At 58.1% G+C, this 19,455-nt stretch overlaps 1 protein-coding gene across 4 annotated transcripts in view; it reads left to right on the forward strand.

The window, feature by feature from the left end:
* The window catches only part of ITPR3 (inositol 1,4,5-trisphosphate receptor type 3), a 68,519-nt gene that overhangs the window by 38,589 nt on the left and 10,475 nt on the right, over window positions 1–19,455 (forward strand). For 3 of the 4 annotated variants that reach the window (XR_008665038.1, XM_055329758.1, XM_055329759.1), the window contains exons 15-41: window positions 1,261–1,422; window positions 2,123–2,295; window positions 2,880–2,999; window positions 3,337–3,519; window positions 4,579–4,830; window positions 4,917–5,061; window positions 5,408–5,549; window positions 6,186–6,385; window positions 7,771–7,900; window positions 8,366–8,423; window positions 9,440–9,605; window positions 10,511–10,675; window positions 10,778–10,852; window positions 11,251–11,376; window positions 12,040–12,162; window positions 12,244–12,444; window positions 12,994–13,269; window positions 13,483–13,608; window positions 13,739–13,864; window positions 15,072–15,192; window positions 15,731–15,921; window positions 16,406–16,554; window positions 16,756–16,864; window positions 16,993–17,083; window positions 17,176–17,345; window positions 18,911–19,085; window positions 19,252–19,436. Coding sequence is in view for 3 of the 4 variants with exons in the window: in XM_055329758.1 (XP_055185733.1) it covers window positions 1,261–1,422; window positions 2,123–2,295; window positions 2,880–2,999; window positions 3,337–3,519; window positions 4,579–4,830; window positions 4,917–5,061; window positions 5,408–5,549; window positions 6,186–6,385; window positions 7,771–7,900; window positions 8,366–8,423; window positions 9,440–9,605; window positions 10,511–10,675; window positions 10,778–10,852; window positions 11,251–11,376; window positions 12,040–12,162; window positions 12,244–12,444; window positions 12,994–13,269; window positions 13,483–13,608; window positions 13,739–13,864; window positions 15,072–15,192; window positions 15,731–15,921; window positions 16,406–16,554; window positions 16,756–16,864; window positions 16,993–17,083; window positions 17,176–17,345; window positions 18,911–19,085; window positions 19,252–19,436 (4,140 nt within the window). In the remaining variant the exon portion in view is untranslated. The remainder of the gene's footprint in view (window positions 1–1,260; window positions 1,423–2,122; window positions 2,296–2,879; window positions 3,000–3,336; window positions 3,520–4,578; window positions 4,831–4,916; window positions 5,062–5,407; window positions 5,550–6,185; window positions 6,386–7,770; window positions 7,901–8,365; window positions 8,424–9,439; window positions 9,606–10,510; window positions 10,676–10,777; window positions 10,853–11,250; window positions 11,377–12,039; window positions 12,163–12,243; window positions 12,445–12,993; window positions 13,270–13,482; window positions 13,609–13,738; window positions 13,865–15,071; window positions 15,193–15,730; window positions 15,922–16,405; window positions 16,555–16,755; window positions 16,865–16,992; window positions 17,084–17,175; window positions 17,346–18,910; window positions 19,086–19,251; window positions 19,437–19,455) is intronic. The other variant, XM_055329760.1, reaches the window with a different exon arrangement.

Consider the following 19,455-nt stretch of genomic DNA (forward strand, 5'->3'; position numbering starts at 1 on the left):
AAATCTTAAAAATTTTTTTTCTAAGTTTTGATTGTGAAACTTTTCAAATATTGAGAAAGTAGTGAAAGAATAGTACAGGGAACACTGTACAACCACTGCCTGGATCCATCTGTTATCATTTTGCCATTTTGGCTTTATGTAACTGTACATGTGTACACCTGCCCTTCCACCCTGGCATTCCCAAATGGGGTGTACCTCACCGCTGAGTTTTTCAGTGTGCATCTCCTGGAATAAGAGCACTGTCCTCCATAAACGTAATACTGTTATCAAATGTAAAAAATTAGTAATAATACTGATCTGTACCAGATTTCTCTGCTTTACCCAAAATGTCTTTTTAAAGCTTGTTTTTTTTTTTTGGGTGCCTGGGTGGCTCACTCAGTTGAACATCTGCCTTGGGCTCGGGTCATGATCCTATGGTCCTGGGATCTGGCCCCGTGTTGGGCTCCTTGCTCAGCGGGAGCCTGCTCTCCCTGTCTTCCCCACTTGTGCTCTCTGTAGCTATCTCTGTCTCTCACTCTCAAATAAATAAGTAAAATCTTTAAAAAAAAAAAAAAAAAAAAAAGCCTGTTTTTTGAGCCAGGATCTCACTAAGGTTTTCTCATTCCATTTGGTTGCATTTCTTTGGTTTCTGTTTTAGAACAGTTTTTCATGCTCACCCAAGCCATGCTTTTAAAATTTATTAACTACATCAACATTTTTTTTTTTTTTTGATGAGGCAGGCTTGTGTCTGGGCTCTTTGGTGCTGGCCACACTGACCTGGCCTGCCTTTTCTCTTAGCCTCAGACCCCTGAGCTGTGGTAGCCCCAGATGCTGAGCCAGGCCCAGGATCTGAGTGGAGATTAGTCATGTGGGGATGAGTGGGCTGAGGCCAGCGTTGGGATATCGGCCAGGAGAAGGGAGTGGGGGCCGGAAGTGGGGCCGATGGTGGGTGGGCTGGGGTCTCACTCCAGATTAGAATCAGCTTGGGGGGATCCCTGGGTGGTGCAGCGGTTTGGCGCCTGCCTTTGGCCCAGGGCGCGATCCTGGAGACCCGGGATCGAATCCCACGTCAGGCTTCCGGTGCATGGAGCCTGCTTCTCCCTCTGCCTGTGTCTCTGCCTCTCTCTCTCTCTCTGTGACTATCATAAAAAAAAAAAAAGTTTAGAATCAGCTTGGGCATTTATGTCCGTATGGCCTTGGGGCAGGGTGAGTTTGGGGCCGAGGGTTCCTGGGAAAATGAGGGGTGTAGGGGATCCCTCCTTATTCTCTCTGCTCCCCCAGATCTTTGGCATTCTGAAGGCCCCTTTCCGCGACAAGGGTGGTGAGGGCCCCCTGGTGCGACTGGAGGAGCTGTCAGACCAGAAGAACGCTCCCTACCAGCACATGTTCCGCCTCTGCTACCGTGTGCTGCGGCATTCCCAGGAGGATTACCGCAAGAACCAGGTGCGCTGGGGCGCCAGGTGGCTCAGTTGGTTGAGGGTCTGGCTCTTGATTTCGACTCAGGCCGTGAATGTCAGGCTCCACTTAAAGTTCTCCCTCTCCCTCTGCTCCTCCCCCGCCACACCATTTTTCTCTTTAAAAAAAAGAAGAAGAAGAAGAAGAAGAAGAATCAGGTGCTAGGCTCACCTTGGCCTGACCCTCCCTGGCCTGGGCAGCCCCACTCCCCTGCTCACTGCCTTGCTCACTCCCTCCCTCCTGCTTTTGTTCATTCAGCAAACATTTTATGAGGCATACACCTGCTGTGTGCCAGGCACTGTTTCAGGACCCCAGGGATGCAGCAGGGAACCAGACAGGAGCGTCAGCTTCATGGGTGTGCAATCCAGCTCCGTGCTCAGAAGGGCCTCAAGATGGGTTTGCCATCTTGAAAGTCTCAGTTTTTGAAGAAGGGTCTGGCTGTTTAATTTTGACAGGGACGCACAAATCATGCAGCCAGTCCTGCCAGCCAATTTCCTCCCTCATGGAGGCTTCCCTCTGGTCGGGAGACAGGCTGTGAGCTGAAGAACTATGTTATGTGAACCCACTCCTCTGCCCAGTGCTCGTTTCTTCTCCCAGACCTCCACCTGACTAGGGTTGGGGTTCCCTGCCTGGGGTAGTGGGCTAGAGCAGAGCCGCCCCCCCTCCACTCAGCTCGTCTGGTCTCCAGGAGCACATTGCCAAGCAGTTTGGGATGATGCAGTCCCAGATCGGCTATGACATCCTGGCCGAAGACACCATCACTGCCCTCCTGCACAACAACCGCAAGCTCCTAGAGAAGCACATCACCAAGACGGAGGTGGAGACCTTCGTCAGCCTCGTGCGGAAGAACCGGGAGCCCAGGTGAGCCCACCCGCTCCCCGACTGCGCCCACTCCTTTCTTCCCGGTCCTCCCAGGGCACAGAGGCAGTTGGTGCTGGTTGTTAAAATAGTGAAAAACCATGGCCTCCATGGGTAAATTGCCCACGTGTCTGAGATCCTGGCCTCTGCAGCCCCTTCCTTGGACCCCTCCCAAATTTGACCCAATCTTGGAACAAGAGAGTTGACACCCGATACAGGAGAAGCCCTAAGACCCTTCTCTGGTGACGAAATTGGTGTCTGTATTGAGCCAGTTGTTAAATTTTTTTTTTTTGTTAAATATTTTGAATATCCCTCCTGTCCTTGTGCCCCCTTTACCCTGGCCCCCGGGATCCCCAGCTGGCTTCCCCCTGCCCAGGGTGATCAGGGTGATGCCCATGACTTGTCCCTCCCCAGGCAGCTTGGAGCCCATCACGCCCATCTCCCAAGCTTTGGGGCAGGAACAGAAGCAAGTAAACTAGCTCCAGGGAGCCTGTGCTGCCCAGGGGGACAGGAGGAGGAGGGTGGGTTTCATCCCTACTGGGGACAGGCCCCTGAGCCCCCTCGCACCCCTGCTGTCACCATGCCAGGTTCCTGGACTACCTCTCTGACCTGTGTGTGTCCAACCACATCGCCATCGCCGTCACCCAGGAGCTCATCTGCAAATGTGTGCTGGACCCTAAGAACAGTGACATTCTCATCCAGACCGAGTGAGCCGCTGCCTTGCCCTGCTTGGGCCCTGTGCACATCTGGGCTAGAACTGGCCCTAGGGTCTCTGGATGTGTACCCTTGCCTGCTGCGTGCCCAGCTCTGTGCCCAACCCCCTATGAAGCCTGCCTTCTGGCCTCTGCTGGACCAGAGGGGGCCCCTGTGAGGAAGGGGCCTCAGGGAATGAGCCAAATTCTCTGTCCTGGAGAAGCTCACTGTCTAAGAAGTGTGTTTGAGCTGGCACTTGGCCGAGCTCCAGGCAGGGTCTTTGTGGCTGGGCATGCTCGGGGAGGGCTCTGGGCAGGGGGTCCTCCTGTGATGGGTGGCCCTGGTTTGCAGGCTGCGGCCAGTGAAGGAGATGGCCCAGTCCCACGAGTACTTGAGCATCGAGTACTCAGAGGAGGAGGTGTGGCTCACTTGGACGGACAAGAATAACGAGCACCACGAGAAGAGTGTGAGGCAGTTGGCTCAGGAGGCGCGGGCTGGCAATGCCCACGACGAAAACGTGCTCAGCTACTACAGGTGCCTGTGGGCCCAGCTATTGCCTGTCCTTCAGCGCTCCCCATGCCCTTGGGCCTTCTCAGAAGGCTGTCAGCCAACCCCTGCTGAGGGATGAGCTCAAGCAGCTTTGTGGCCTTCACCTTGGAGACTGAGGGAAGGATGACTGTGTAACCCTGAGAGCTCAGCCCAGTGACAGGGCCTGAAAGCACCCCAGACCTGTCCCCAAACATATTTATTTAAAAAATAAGATTAGGGCAGCCCAGGTGGCTCAGCAGTTTAGCGCCGCCTTCAGCCCAGGGTGTGATCCTGGAGACCAGGGATCGAGTCCCACGTGGGGCTCCCTGCATGGAGCCTGCTTCTCCCTCTGCCTGTGTCTCTGCCTCTCTCTCTCTCTCTCTCTGTGTGTGTGTGTGTCTCATGAATAAATATATAAAATATTAAAAAATAATAATAAAATAAAAAAATAAGATTAGTGGATAACACTTAGCAAATGCTGGCCATATCCCAGGCCACTCAGGGAAGGCTCACTGTAGCCCTGTGACTATTAGCACCCTCAAAGTTAGGGAGACACACACAGAGAGGTGAAAGAGCTTGCCAGAGGTCACACTTCCTTAGTGGTGGGCCGCAGTACAAACCTGCCGTCTGGCGTCAGGGCTGCAGTGAGCGAGGCAGGACTCTGAGCCAGAAGCTGAGGGCAGGCCAGCACCCAGTGCAGAGCAGCACCACCTGCGAGCCTACCTTCAGCCCCTCTTCTGCTCGGAGCTCACCCCTGTACCCACTGCCCTGCCGAGACCCGTCCCCCTGCGGCACTTCCCTCCCCTGCAGCTCCCAGCCTCTCTGCTCAGCCAGCTCTCCTCCCATGATGACCTGTTCTGGTTGAGCCAGAAAGTGCCCTCCTCCTTCACGAGGAGGGGAAAGCTGCAAATCCTCACTCAGAATTGTGTCTTTCCTGTTGCGTTGGCGGGTGCCTGGTTTGCCCTAAATCCCTTGGTCACCTCCCAAGGCCTCAGGTAGTACTGGTAGCCCTCCTAGGCCCTCACCTGTCGTGTGCTCACCCTGTGCCCCCTCCCCCCACCGCAGGTACCAGCTGAAGCTCTTTGCCCGCATGTGCCTGGACCGCCAGTACCTGGCCATCGATGAGATCTCCCAGCAGCTGGGTGTTGACCTGATCTTCCTGTGCATGGCAGACGAGATGCTGCCCTTTGACCTACGTGCCTCCTTCTGCCACCTGATGCTGCACGTGCATGTGGACAGGGACCCCCAAGAACTGGTCACGCCGGTCAAGTTCGCCCGCCTCTGGACTGAGATCCCCACAGCCATCACCATCAAGGAGTGAGATGGGGAGGGGAGGACGGGCCAGGTGAGGCCAGGGTTGGGGGGGTCTCTGTGACCCTCATGCCTCACTGCCTCACCCCCAGCTATGATTCCAACCTAAATGCCTCTCGCGATGACAAGAAGAACAAGTTTGCCAGCACCATGGACTTCGTGGAGGACTACCTCAACAACGTGGTCAGCGAAGCCGTGCCCTTTGCCAATGAGGAGAAGAACAAGCTCACCTTCGAGGTTTCTGGCGAAGGGGGGTGCAAGGGGGGCTCTGGTTTGCCCCCTCACTAGGAGTCAGCTGCCCCCAGGGGTGCCCCCGGGGTTCCATGACCTCAATTCCCTCTATGCCCCAGCCACTTGAGGGAGACGGCACAGACCGCTGGGGCTCCCCGGGTAACCTTCCTTGTGGTCCTCAGTCCTTGCTGCCTCATCAGCCCACCGTGGGCGGCTGCATCCTTGCAGCCCTGTGCTCCCCTGGAGGTCCTGCCATTTTGGAGGAACTTCATCACCTCCTGACACCTGCTGGGCCCCACTCTCCCGTCCAGTCCCACCCTGCCCCTCACTTCGGCCCCGCCCCCTCCCGCAGGTGGTCAGCCTAGCGCACAATCTCATCTACTTCGGCTTCTACAGCTTCAGTGAGCTGCTGCGGCTCACCCGCACGCTGCTGGGCATCATCGACTGTGTGCAGGGCCCCCCGGCCATGCTGCAGGCCTACGATGACTCGGGCGGTGAGGCTTTGTGGCCAGGGTCCCCCCTAGCCCTGGCAGTCCTCCATCTTCTCCTAGTGCCAAAGTCCCTTCTGATCAACTCCCTGTGCAGCCTACCCTCTGGCCTCTCCTGGACCAGATGGGCCCCTCTCTAGGCTCTGTGGAGACCCTGAGGTCTGGGGGAGTCGCCTTCCAACGCGGCTTGGTCTTGAGGGGAGATGATGGGGGAAGACGGGAGACACAGGCCCTGCCTGAGGGGCTCCCAGTCATACAGGGGAGGTGGGGGAAATAGCCCTGCCATGGAGGAATCACCGTCTGACAGCAGCCACGGCCCTGCCCTCAGGGACATCCCTAGGGGGCATAAACCCTAATCAAAATGTGCACAGAGTCTGACACCTGGTGTGTCATGCTCTGCACATGGTGCCCCTGGGCTGTGCATGCTCTATAGCAGCCCTTAGGGTGCCCTGCATGAGGGTTCTCACCGGTCTCCCTACACAATGTACCTTTGCCCTGGCCAGTCCTTCTTTACTCAGATTTGGCTTGAAGCTCACCTCCCCCAGGAAGCCTTTCTGGGTTAGCCCTGCAGCTGACAGAGACAGAGTAAGGCCGCAGGGCCCTGCTGTGCCCCCCCTGTGATCCCCTCATGCTTCTCCACAGGCAAGAACGTGCGGCGGTCCATCCAGGGCGTGGGCCACATGATGTCCACCATGGTGCTGAGCCGAAAGCAATCTGTCTTTGGTGCCCCCAGCCTGTCTGGGGGCACTGGTGCCACGGAGCCGCTGGACAGAAGCAAGTTCGAGAACAATGAAGATATTGTGGTGATGGAGACCAAGCTGAAGATCCTGGAGATCTTGCAGGTAGCTGGGCAAGGACAGTAGTTGGAGGTGTTGGGAACAGGGCAGGAGACTGGGTCCCAGGACAAGGAGGTTGTGGGGGGGCTGAACCCCAGCTCAGATCACAGTATCAAGTACTGTAGGGCTCCATAGTGACTGGTTGTGTAGCCCAATGGTTTTCAAAGTATGGTCCTTGGGGTGCCTGGGTGGCTCAGTGGGTTGGGTGTCCACCTTCAGCTCAGGTCATGGGTCATGATCCCAGAAGCCCGGGATTGAGCCCTAAGTTGGGCTCCCTGCTCAGTCGGGAGCCTGCTCCTCCCTCCACCTCTCACCTTGCTCATGCTCGGTTTCTTTCTCTCTCTCAAATAAATAAATAAAATCTTTAAACAAAACAAAACAAATTGTAGTCCTTGGACCAGCAGCAGCAACAGCCTCACCAGGGAACTCAGAAATGCATATTCTTGGGTCCTGCCCCAGACCTACATGCAGAACAGAAGCACCTGAGGAGGCCCACAGTTGTGCTGTGACAAGCCTCCCAGGTGATGCTGGTGCGCTCTAGAGCCTAGCTCCGTCCTTCCACTGTACACCTGAGGAAAGGAAATGCAGGGACTTTACTGCCAGTGGCCAGAGATTTTGAAGCAAAGCTAGAGCTTTGAGAGCACATTTCCTGGTGAGGCAGACAGTCTTTCTTGTTCTGGGTCTTGTTTGAGAACCCCCCAACACTTGGGGAAGGGGCTTGTAGGATCCCCAGGACTGGTAAGGATGCTTGCGTTTGCCTTGCTGCCACCAGAGGACAGGAAAGGTAGTGCAGTGATCTCCTTGGGGACCCAGGCTGGCCAGGGGCCTGGGCAGGGGAGTCAGAGGATGTGATTCATTCTAGGAGCTAAGGGCTTCCAGATCTGCATCCTGGGGTGTGGTCAGAAGCTCTGTGGCCCATAAGGATAGAGGCCGGTCAAGGGTGTCTGCAAACCATCTGTCCCCAACCCCCTGCCCCACACTGGCATCTGCTGCAACCCCCTCCCCGGGTCTTCAGTTCCAAGCCCCCTGCCCTCCAGCCCCAGGCAGAGCAGGGTAGGAGGATGAGGTTGGCTTCTGGGTCCCAGGAGCTTCATTCTCATTCCCGTCACTGTCCTCCCTGCGCAGGAGGGACAGAGTGGTCTCTGCCTCATTCGGAGAGGCGCTGTCATCGTCCCTCAGCACTGGGGCAGGAGCAGGGGAGAGGGTGCTCTGGACCTCTCCAGGGAGAAGAGTCTGGATTTTCTTAGCTTCTGATGCTCTGCAGTATCTGGAACATCAGTGCCGAGATCCCTGTGCTTGAGCTCATTCTGGGTCCCCCTCCCCTGTCCTGGGGCGCAATTGGCCTCCCCACCTCAGCCCCGTCCTCACTCCCATCCTCCCCACGTCTCCAGTTCATCCTCAACGTCCGCCTGGACTACCGCATCTCCTACCTGCTGTCCGTCTTCAAGAAGGAGTTTGTGGAAGTGTTTCCCATGCAGGACAGCGGGGCTGATGGCACGGCCCCGGCCTTCGACTCCACCAGTGAGCACCCCCCGCCTCCCCCCACCTTCCACCTTCAGGCTGAGGCTTCATGACTCACCCAGGGGCGCACATTAGTGGGGTGGAGGCTGGGAGACGCCTCGGGGCCAGCAACCCAGCCCTGCCTGTTTCCCAGATCATTCAACTGTCGCGGCAAGGGGCAAGGGCAGACATCATTCTCTCCATCTCCTAAATGGAGAAACAGAGGCCCAGAGTGGGGCGGGGACTTGCCCAGGGTCACAGCCTGTCAGAGGCTGAACCAGGCCAGGACCCAGGTCTCTTGGGGCCCAGCTCGGAACTATGCTCAGGCCCCTGCCCTGGCTGGCTCGCCCCCACCGAGGAGCATGCAAGCGGGGCACAGGGATTGGGGTGGTTTGGGGTCCTCCCTGTTCCCTCAGCTGTGTGCTCCCCATCTTTCCTGGGCACGGACCTGCCACCTGCCCTCATCTACCCACTTGCTCCCTGCAGCTGCCAACATGAACCTGGACCGCATCGGGGAGCAGGCGGAGGCCATGTTCGGAGTGGGGTGAGGCCGGGGGTGTGTGGGGCTGGTGGGTGGTGCCAGCACGGGTGTGAGAACCCCCTCTTGGGTCTCCAAGGCTGGGGCTGGCCGCTCCTCCCACCCCCTGCAGCCCCTTGGCTGTGTGCTTTTGCTCTCTTGTGCCTACTTGGCCCCAGGGATGTGGGGGCCACTGGGGCCCTAGTGTCATCTTGGTCATTCCACTGCACTCACCAGGCCCATCGTGGCTGTGTGGGCATTGGGCCCAGGGCCAGGAGCTGGAGGGGGCCGGGGGGGGGGTGGACGGCGGGAGGAGGATAGGGCCTGTAGGCAGGACTGCGGTGGGGAGGGGTCGCCCCGGGGGGCTGGGCGCTCTTAACCACTTCTCTGCTGCCCTTGGCACCTAGTGAAGCTCTTGGACCCTGCTCGGAATGGCATTTACAAATTCACAAAATAAAGTGCATGAATTACAAAGGAAACCAAGAGCTTTGAGATGCAGTTATCAAAATATTGAAGAAAACAAATTTGAAGTGACAGATATTTGGCTCTTTATTAACACATTAAGCAACGAGCTGTGCCGGGGGTATAATTAGGAGCATGATTTCGAAGTAGTGATGAATGTAAACGGTATTCACAATTCCTGTAACAACTGTAAGGTGGTGTGAGAACATCTATGATTTTTCTCGGTGACAATATCATATGTACTGCTAATTTCCTCTCGCTGGAGGCAACACTGCCTTTTGGAGGCAGGTCAACCCAGAGATGTGACTTTCCCCACCCCGTTCCTGGCCCTCAGCCCACCCCCATGAACCTCTGTTGGGGGTGAGTGTCTGTGGGTCTCCCCATGGGGAGCAGCTGCTTGAGCTGCTTCATCCAGGGGAGCCCTGCGGGGTCTCAGGGGATGTGGGGATCCCTCGGGGCTGGTGGCTCTGCACACACTGGGCAGAAATCACTGTCCTGAGCGAGTGTGACACCGGGCGCTGCATGTGCAAAGGGGTGTGGGGAGCTCGTGTGCCCACCGTGCCCCTCGTCCGGCACCACAGGAAGACCAGCAGCATGCTGGAGGTGGACGACGAGGGCGGCCGCACGTTCCTGCGTGTGCTCATCCACCTCACCATGCACGACTATGCGCCGCTCGTCTCGGGGGCCCTGCAGCTGCTCTTCAAACACTTCAGCCAGCGCCAGGAGGCCATGCACACTTTCAAGCAGGTGCCGCCCCCATCTGAGCCCCTGGGCCTGGGGGGCTTGCGAGTGGTGGTGGGGTGCCCCAGCCCTGCTCTGGCTGGTGCTGGGCGCTCAGGCTTGACCATCACAGAGGAGCTCACAGCTCAGGGGAGCTCAAGATGCTTCTTTCGTGTTCTCGGTCTTGCTGAGGTTCTTAAAGAGAAAGGCCCGTGGTTGGCCACCTTTATGACCTCTTGGCCTGACGTAAGGGCTGTCACTTTTTTATGAGGTGGACAGCACTTTAGAGTTTACAAACCGTAGCATATACGCCTTTGTTGGGTGCTTCAAGTGTTGCCTGGCACGTAGTCAGCTCTCGCTAAGGTGGTTGGCTCTGTGACTGTGGTGTCGTGTGGTCTCGACAGCTCCCCCCCCCGCCCCCGTCCCCGGAAATTCCACCAGCAGGTGCCAGGCACCAAGCAGCAGCCCCTGGCAACGTGGTTACGACTCTCATTCCTGTTTTATGGAGGGGGCATGGAGGCCCAGGAAGCTTTCCTCCCTTACCCTGACCAGGGCGAGTGAAGTGAGAGCCGAGGTTCACGTACCTCCTGTAGCCGGCATTCAGTGATGCCAGTGTGCTTGATTCTGCCCTGTTCGGGGTCTAAGTGACCAAGTGACAGGCCTTAGTGGCACAAGTCAGTGAGTAACTGAAGCCAGGGGGCGGGGCGGCTTGAGATGAGGAGTACAGGGAAGCCTCCAGCCATCAGGGAAGGCTTCTTGGAGGCAGTGGACCATGGCGGGGCCATCAGCCCTGGGTAGGAGCAGAAGTGGAATGGAGATGCCGGGAGTGGAGGCCTGGAACAGGGCAGGTCCCTGAGTATGGGGGGTGGTCTCTATAAGGCGGTGGAGCCGGGGTGCTTGTCCAACCTGGCACGCCCTCCATCAACCTTCAGGTCCAGCTGCTGATCTCGGCTCAGGATGTGGAGAACTACAAGGTGATCAAATCGGAGCTGGACCGGCTGCGGACCATGGTTGAAAAGTCGGAGCTGTGGGTGGACAAGAAGGGCAGTGGCAAGGGTGAGGAGGTGGACACAGGTGCAGCCAAAGACAAGAAGGAGGTGAGCGGGGTGACAGGGAGCTGGAAGTCCAGGGCTCCCGGCGAGGTTGGGCCTGGCTAACTGCCCTTGCCCCCTCCCCGGCCCCGTTCCCTGTGTCCCCAGCGGCCCACGGACGAGGAGGGCTTTTTGCACCCATCTGGGGAGAAGAGCAGCGAGAACTACCAGATCGTCAAGGGCGTGAGTATTCTGGGGCCCTGAGGTCCCCCGGAGGCCCCAGAGCCAGGCCTTTCCTGCCTCCCCACTCTGCCGGCCGCTGGCCCTCAAAGTACACATCTTCTGGCTTTGCATGTGCCTTAAAGACAACCCTGCCAAGGTCCAGATGGAAGTATTTTAGAGCTGAAGGAATTTAATGAAATTCCATTTCACAGTCATATTGTTCTATTTACTTTTATGGGTTTTTAGTGCTCCCCTGCCTTGTTGCGGTGATCTGACTCCATGACCGTGGCCTCCTTCCCCCTTCCCATCCCTGATGTGGGCTGGGGCTTGGCTGGGCCTGCAGGGGCCTCTGACCAGCCTGAGCAGGGGGGCCAGGGCGGAGGGAAGGGGCTCCAGGCTCACCGCCCCACCCTTGCCAGATCCTGGAGCGGCTGAACAAGATGTGTGGCGTCGGGGAGCAGATGAGGAAGAAGCAGCAGAGGCTGCTCAAGAACATGGATGCCCACAAGGTCATGCTGGACCTGCTGCAGATCCCCTATGACAAGGTGACCTCTGACCTCTGGCTCCTTGGGGCAGCTCCCCGCCAGGCCCTGACCACACAGTAACCCCGAATGTTGACCTAGCCCCGCCTCACCGCAATCCTTGACCCTGACCCCAGTAAGTTTCCCTCTCTGGCTACATCCTGACCATCTCTGCTTCCCTGTGACCTCTGACTGTTGCCTCTGCATCTTGAGCCATGTTGATCCTAATCCGATCCCAGCCTGTCTGTGACTCATGAGGTCAGCTCCTCATAATGACTGCTGACGAGGATTTCATACCCTAGCCTCGCTCTGATCTCTCACCCTGACCTGTCTCCCACACACCCTGGCCCCAGACTCCAAATTCAGCATCATTTCACCCTTTGACTTTCCATGCCTCACCTCGACTGACCTTGATCCTGATGTGTGCCAAGCCTCTCACTGGCTCTTGAGCCCTACACCCAGTGTTCACCTGACCCTGATCCCTCAGCCTTGCTCCCCCATGCCAGCCTCACCTCAGCCTCTGACCCTTAGCCCCTCACACATTTCCTTATCCTGACCTGGAGGCCCAGCTTTCACCTTGAGCCCGGCCTCCCTGTGGTCCCAGTCCCAAGCCCCGACCTGCTGCCACACTTATTGGACCTCAGGCCCAAGGCCCGGCCTCACCCCCCCTCCCCTCCCGGTACCCAGGGAGATGCCAAGATGATGGAGATCCTGCGCTACACGCACCAGTTTCTGCAGAAGTTCTGTGCGGGGAACCCCGGCAACCAGGCCCTGCTGCATAAGCACCTGCACCTCTTCCTCACGCCGGGAGTAAGGGCACAAGGTGGGAGGAGCTGCGGGGGGAGGCAGGACCTGGATCCCCCTTTCTCATGACTGCCCACCTGCCCACAGCTCCTGGAGGCGGAGACCATGCAGCACATCTTCCTTAACAACTATCAGCTGTGCTCGGAAATCAGCGAGCCCGTGTTGCAGCACTTTGTGCATCTGCTGGCCACCCACGGGCGGCACGTTCAGTACCTGGACTTCCTGCACACTGTCATCAAGGCCGAGGGCAAGTACGTCAAGAAGTGCCAGGACATGATCATGACCGAGGTGAGGACGAGGCCAAGGGGCGCAGGGGAGCTCCACTGGTGGCTGCAGACAGGGAACTCAGGAGGCAGGATCCAAAGTTAAGACAAGTCAGATAGCGAGTCACAGAAGGGACACTGAAGGCATTAGCCCGGGGGAGGGAGAACTTAGGTCACAGGGGCAGGTCTAGTAGGACTCAGACGGCAGGCCTGAAGGCACCCAAACACTCCTCTCTTTATCCTTTTATTATCACGTATTTAAAAATTGTTAAAGCAGCTGCTGTATGCCAAGGGCCATGTGTACCTGGGGGATGTCAGGGGGGCACCATCCTTCATGCTCTCTATATGGGCCCAGCATCTGGAGGAGGGGGCACTTCGTCTGGGTCCAGGTTCAGCCCTGATGGTAGAGGGCCCGAGGCATCAGCCCACAGCCCTGGGGGCCGTGCAGGGGGAGGTGTTCCTGAGTAGTCAGGTGAGGGCCGGGGTCAGAGTCCCAGTCTCTCCCTGGAGCCTGGGGCCTGCCTGCTGGACTGGGGAGGCGGGGGGTCTGACGGGGCACCCTTCCTGCCTGCAGCTGACCAACGCAGGTGACGACGTGGTCGTGTTCTACAATGACAAGGCCTCACTGGCCCACCTGCTGGACATGATGAAGGCTGCCCGGGATGGTGTGGAGGACCACAGCCCGCTCATGTACCACATCTCCCTGGTAGACCTGCTGGCCGCCTGCGCCGAGGGCAAGAACGTCTACACTGAGATCAAGTGCACCTCTCTGCTGCCCCTGGAGGATGTGGTGTCTGTGGTGACGCATGAGGACTGCATCACGGAGGTCTTCTGGGGACTGGGAGAGGTGGTCCGTGGGGGAGTGGAGGAGGGCCAGGGGAGTGGTGGTGGTAGAGCCAGGCGGGGGCAGCCTCTCAGTCCTGGGATGTAAGGAGCATGGGGTGATGGGAGGGGAGTGGCCAGAGGATCAAGCAGGGAGGTCAGGGGAGAATCGATAGGGTGCAGAGGAGAGCCTGGGCAGGTGGCCCCCCTAGCGCCCCTGACCTGGCTCCTGGCTGCTCAGGTGAAAATGGCCTACGTGAACTTTGTGAATCATTGCTACGTGGACACAGAGGTGGAGATGAAGGAGATCTACACCAGCAATCACATCTGGACACTCTTTGAGAACTTCACCCTGGACATGGCTCGGGTCTGTCTCCGGGGGACGGCGTGGGCTTGTGGGCGCACCGTGCTAGGCAGGGTCATGGGTGGGAGTCCAGGCAGCCTTCCAGGGGGAGTGAGTGGAGGGGCCCCCGAGGCATCTCTGTCTTCTACCCCAGGTCTGCAGTAAGCGGGAGAAGCGCCTGGCTGACCCCACCCTGGAGAAGTACGTGCTGACAGTCGTGCTGGACACCATCAGTGCCTTCTTCAGCTCTCCATTCTCTGAGAACAGCACCTCCCTGCAGGTGAGCTTCTCCCACCCGCACAGCTTGTGTGCAGGGAAGGGGAAAAGGAGAGTAAATACTCATGTTTGCTTGTGGCGCATAAAGACGTAGCACAAGGACACACATGCGGGTGTTAGTTGTGTATGTGTAACAAATTGCCCCCAAAATTAGCAGCTTAAAACGACATTTATTCTCCTATAACTTCTGTGGGTCAGGGGTTACAGTGGGGACAGTACCCTGGAACAGGAATTCCTAAATTGACTTCTCATGACGGGCCCCAGGGTGGCAGGGGAGAGCTGGCAGCACCGCCTCACCAAAGAGAGGACGGTCATGTCTACTGTGATGGATAGCAGAGCCCGAGCAGTAATCCAGAGGGCCTGATGCAGAGATCTTTGGTGTTGGCTTAGTTGATCGGGTGCCCCTAGGCCCGAAAAGACAGCCTTCTGCAGTCTCACCTGCATCAGCAGAAAGGCTCGAGGCTAGGGAGCAGAAGTTTGCCTTCGGTCACTGAAGAGTCATGGCCCCTCAATTATTCTCGGATTCCCAGACTTCATAGCCCAGAGCCCCTTGAAGGCAAGAGAGGCAGGTTCCCTGGAGGAGGGAGCCCCCAAAACAAATCATAAATCATAACAGCAGAAGTCCCCGCATGGACACAAGAGACCCACAGAGGGGTTACCTACACACAGAGGGCCTGAGGGTGGAATGGGTCCTGGTCTGTCCACAAGGACGGGTTGTCTTGACACACACGTTTGGACCCTGGGACCTCTTCGGGACTATGAATGATTTGTGTCAGCTTTTCCCACCTCTCCGTCCCGGGCAGAAGTGGGAGAATGGGCTGATGGGATCAAGGACTGGGTGAGGCTTTTCAAAGTCATGCTTTTGTGTTGCATACTTTGGGTTTTGAACCATGGGATTATATCACCTTTTTGCAATATTGATTTATTTTATAAAAATTTTTTAAAGGAAGTAAAGGCTCAGCAATAGGTCTGTAAGCCCTAGGTCTGGACCTTAGTGAGTTCTCACAGGGCTGCACGTACGGTTGGGCAGGTTGTGCACTTCCAAGAGGAAAAGGGGTGCCTTCTTCCAACCGGCACAGAGACGTATGGTAGCTATTAGAAGCCTTCTTCCTCCGTCATGCCCACTCCCTGTGGGCCCTGGTCACCGGGCTTAGGGCTGCCCAGGGCAGAGGGTGGGCAGGCTGTAGCAGTGGTTGTGTTGCCTCTTGCAGACACACCAGACCATTGTGGTGCAGCTGCTGCAGTCTACCACACGGCTGCTTGAGTGTCCGTGGCTGCAGCAGCAGCACAAGGGCTCCGTGGAGGCCTGCATCCGGACCCTCGCCATGGTGGGTGAGTGTGCCCGGGGGACTGGCTAGGTCCAACCCCTGCCCCTCCCTTCACCACAGGGACACCTGCCCTCCAAATAAAACCCGGTACTCCTCAGCTCCCCCATCATCTGCTCTCAGGTAGTTCTCAGTAAGTCCTTCTTGGCATCTTAGCAATTGACAGAAGCTTTATCTCCTTTGAGCTTTGAGTCAGTTCCCTGGAGGACAATGCTGTGTGACATCCCCCAGCCAAGGTCTCTTGCACGCTTGTGGATGGTTTCAGGCAGAAGGGAGGCCGGCAGATTGCTGGGGAACACTGGGGAAGGGGACTGAGAGGTGGGAGACAGGAGGGATGGGTCAGGGTGGAGCAGGGTAGAACAAAGAGGCAGACACTCCCTCCTTTTGCCTGGAAAGGGGAAGAGGGCACTTCAGGCCAAGTGGCGGCCAGCATGTCCCCGAGTCTCGGTTAGTTCTCCCTGCCCCCAGCACGGCAGCCCTGGCCCCTCTGGCTGGCCAAGCCCACACCCCGAGTGCCCTCCAGCGCCCCCTGTCTCTCTCCCCAGCCAAAGGCCGGGCCATCTCCCTGCCTATGGACCTGGACGCACACATCAGCTCGCTGCTCAGCAGCAGTGCCAGCTGTGTAGCTGCTGCCCAGCGCAACGCGTCCAACTACAAGGCGACCACTCGGGCCTTCCCCCGTGTCACACCCACCGCCAACCAGTGGGACTACAAGAATATCATCGAGAAGCTGCAGGTGGCTGTGGGGCTTGGCCCTGGGCACAGGACCGTGGGGCATCGTTACAGGGGAAGCCAGGAGAACCCAGGCATCCGCTAGTAGGGTGGGTGCTTGTAAAGGGGGTCAGGACACCTCTCGGTCCTGAGAACACTTTGTGTTTATGCAACACACTCCAGTCCACGGTCTACATACTTCTTACTATCCACAGAAGGAGGCCGAGACTCAGAGAGGATGAGGGGTTTGCCCCAGGTCACACAGCCAGAGGAGGGGTTGGGAGAAAAGCCCGGGTAGGTGGCTCCCAGTCAGGGGCTCTGAGCCCGCAGACAACCTGCACTGTTCAGGGTGGTTCTGTGGGTGAGGGCCCCTCACACAGGCTGGGAGCAATCGCAGGGCTGTTTGGCGTGGGGGCAGGAGCAATGATATGGAGAAATGGCCTCACTCCTCTCTTGGGCCTGGGTGGCCTGCACCTGGCCCAGTAGTGACGGAGCCGTGCCTTGCCCAGGACATCATCACGGCCCTGGAGGAGCGGCTGCGGCCCCTGGTCCAGGCTGAGCTGTCTGTGCTGGTGGATGTCCTGCACTGGCCTGAGCTGCTCTTCCTGGAGGGCAGTGAGGCCTACCAGCGCTGCGAGAGTGGGGGCTTCCTGTCCAAGTGAGCGAGATGCCGGGCCGGGCACGGGGGTGGGGGCGGCAGGTGCAAGGCAGCCTGGGAAAGGGCAGGAAGGGCCCCGTGGGGACCGACAGCCCCCGGGCGGAGGGCCGTGTGCGCTCCTGCCGGGGACGGGGCAGGCGGAGTGGCTGCAGGGAGGCGGCTGGGGCTGCCCCGAGCGTGCCCCCCTTCCTCACCCGCTAGGCTGATCCAGCATACCAAGGACCTCATGGAGTCGGAGGAGAAGCTGTGTGTCAAGGTGCTGCGGACCCTGCAGCAAATGCTGCTCAAGAAGGCCAAGTACGGGGACCGGGTGAGTGCCCCGGTGAACTAGACGTCATGAGAGCCCGGCCAGAAGGGCCAAGGGCTCAGGGCCAGCGCCGGGGCTGGTGGTTAAAGGGTGAAATGTGCCAGTGTGGAGCCTCACTCCCTTCCCCACAGGGCAATCAGCTGCGCAAGATGCTGCTACAGAACTATCTCCAGAACCGCAAGTCCAGCTCTAGGGGGGACCTCCCGGACCCCATGGGCACCGGTCAGTACTGCCTCCTTGCCACTGGGCCTCTGGGTGGCCCTCTCTTCTGTTCCCCTGCCCCCCGCCCCCTCACGTGGGTTCCCCAACTGCAGGCCTGGACCAAGACTGGTCGGCGATTGCGGCCACCCAGTGCCGGCTGGACAAGGAGGGGGCCACCAAGCTGGTATGTGACCTGATCACCAGCACCAAGAATGAGAAGATCTTCCAGGAGAGCATTGGCCTGGCCATCCGCCTCCTGGATGGTGGCAACACCGAGATCCAGGTGTGGAGCGGCTGGGGGTGCTGGGGGGCTCACCCCCTGCTCAGGAGGAGGTATGGTGTGCCATGTTGCTGGGACCGCCGGGGCCTGGCTGCAGGGCCAGGCGCTGGGGGCCTGCACGGGTCTGGCTGTGCGTGGGCGGGTCCACACACATCCCCCCGTGACTGTCCCCATGTCAGGTGGCCTCTTTCTACCCACACATACCGTCCTGCTGAAGCCAGGCCTGCGCCTGTCTTCCTAGCATACTGCCCACATCACGTCCATCATCCCTGCCTTTCAGCCTCTGCTCAGGCTTCCTTGCCTCCCCCTCTACATCCTCCTCGGCCTCTGGAGCCTAACTGAAGGACTGCCTCCTCTGAAAAGTCCCCTAGGATTGCTCTAGCCCCATTCGTTCATTCAGGCCTTGGATTTTTTGTTTTGTTTTGTTTTTAAAGATTTATTTATTTGAGAGCGAGCAAGGGAGGAGGGGCAGAGGGAGAGGGAGAGAGAATCTTAAGCAGACTCTGCCAGGCGTGGAGCCCAACACAGCCCTGAGATCACTATGTGAGCCAAAACCAAGAGTCGGATGCTTAACTGACTAAGCTACCCGGGCACCCTCCATGTGATGTTTTTTTTTTTTTATTTTATCTATCTATCTATCTATCTATCTATCTATCTATCTATCTATCTATCATCTATTTTTTATTCATGAGAGACACACACACACAGAGAGAGAGAGAGAGAGGCAGAGACACAGGCAGAGGGAGAAGCAGGCCCCATGTAGGGAGCCCGACGTGGGACTCGATCCCGGGTCTCCAGGATCGTACCCCGGGCTGAAGGCAGCACTAAACCACTGAGCCACTGGGGCTGCCCCCACGTGTTGTTTTAATAAGTCTATACTCATGCCTTCCAAGTGCCTGTCAGTGTTCTAGGCACTAAGGATTCAGCAGTGAACAAGAAAGACAAAATCCATACATCCTGTGGATTGGTCCTATATCCTGGGGGGGACACTAGCCAATAACTACAATCCCTACACGATGCAGAGAGTGTGTTAGACAGTGGTGAAGGGCCAGGGGGGTGCTGGGACAGCAATCAGGGTGGAGCAGGCAGCTGGGGCCAAGTTTGAAGGGGAAGTGGCTGATGTGGCAGGAGAAGGGAGAGAAGGGGAGAGTGGTGGGCCCTGGGGTCAGAGAGGTGGCAGGCCTTCAGGTGGCTTTGTGGCTGCTGTGAGGTGCGGCTTTTCCTGTGGGTGAGATGGTGCCACCGCAGGGTTTCGGGCAGGGGAAGGACAAGACTCAGACTTCCGAGGGGCACCTGCTGTGTGGGGAGCTGATGGAGGGCCAAGGGTACATGCAGATGGTGTGAGGAGGCTGGTGCAGGCCTCCAGCATCGCTGTGATAGCAGTTTGGGACCCTTCCCCTCCGCCTCTGCCAATCCCGGCCACCCCAGCCCCAGCAGTAGTCCTAGAGCCTGTCTGGGGACCCATCTGTGGCCCCACCTCATCCCTGCAGCAAGGGATAGAGCCCTCCAGGGACTCACCAGGGGCTGCTCAGAGCCAGGCCCAGTGCTGAGAGCCACCCTTTCCCCAGAAATCCTTCTACAACCTGATGATGACTGACAAGAAGTCAGAGCGCTTCTTCAAAGTGCTGCACGACCGCATGAAGCGGGCCCAGCAGGAGACCAAGTCCACAGTAGCTGTCAACATGAACGACCTGGGCAGCCAGCCGCGTGAAGACCGGGAACCGGCAGGCCCCACCACCAAAGGTCAGAGGTCATGGCGGTATAGGATGGGGGTGCCCGGCCGGGGTCAGAGGGTATAGGGTGCGGTGGTCACAGGGCAAGAGGTGCAGGCAGGCACCTGAGGGTGGGAACATAGGGTGAGAGTGAGGTCCTTTCCAGCAGCCCAGCCTCACCAGGCTTTGCCCTGCAGGTCGTGTGGCTTCCTTCTCAATGCCAGGCTCCCCATCCCGCTATTCACTGGGCCCCAGCCTGCGCCGGGGCCACGAGGTGGGTGAGCGTGTACAGAGCAACGAGATGGGCATGTCCGTGCTCATCATGCAGCCCATCCTGCGCTTTCTGCAGCTGCTTTGTGAGAATCACAACCGGGACCTGCAGGTGAGCGCCTGCCCCTTCC

This window comes from Nyctereutes procyonoides, unplaced genomic scaffold (assembly GCF_905146905.1).
Source record: "Nyctereutes procyonoides isolate TBG_1078 unplaced genomic scaffold, NYPRO_anot_genome, whole genome shotgun sequence".
NCBI lineage: Eukaryota > Metazoa > Chordata > Mammalia > Carnivora > Canidae > Nyctereutes > Nyctereutes procyonoides.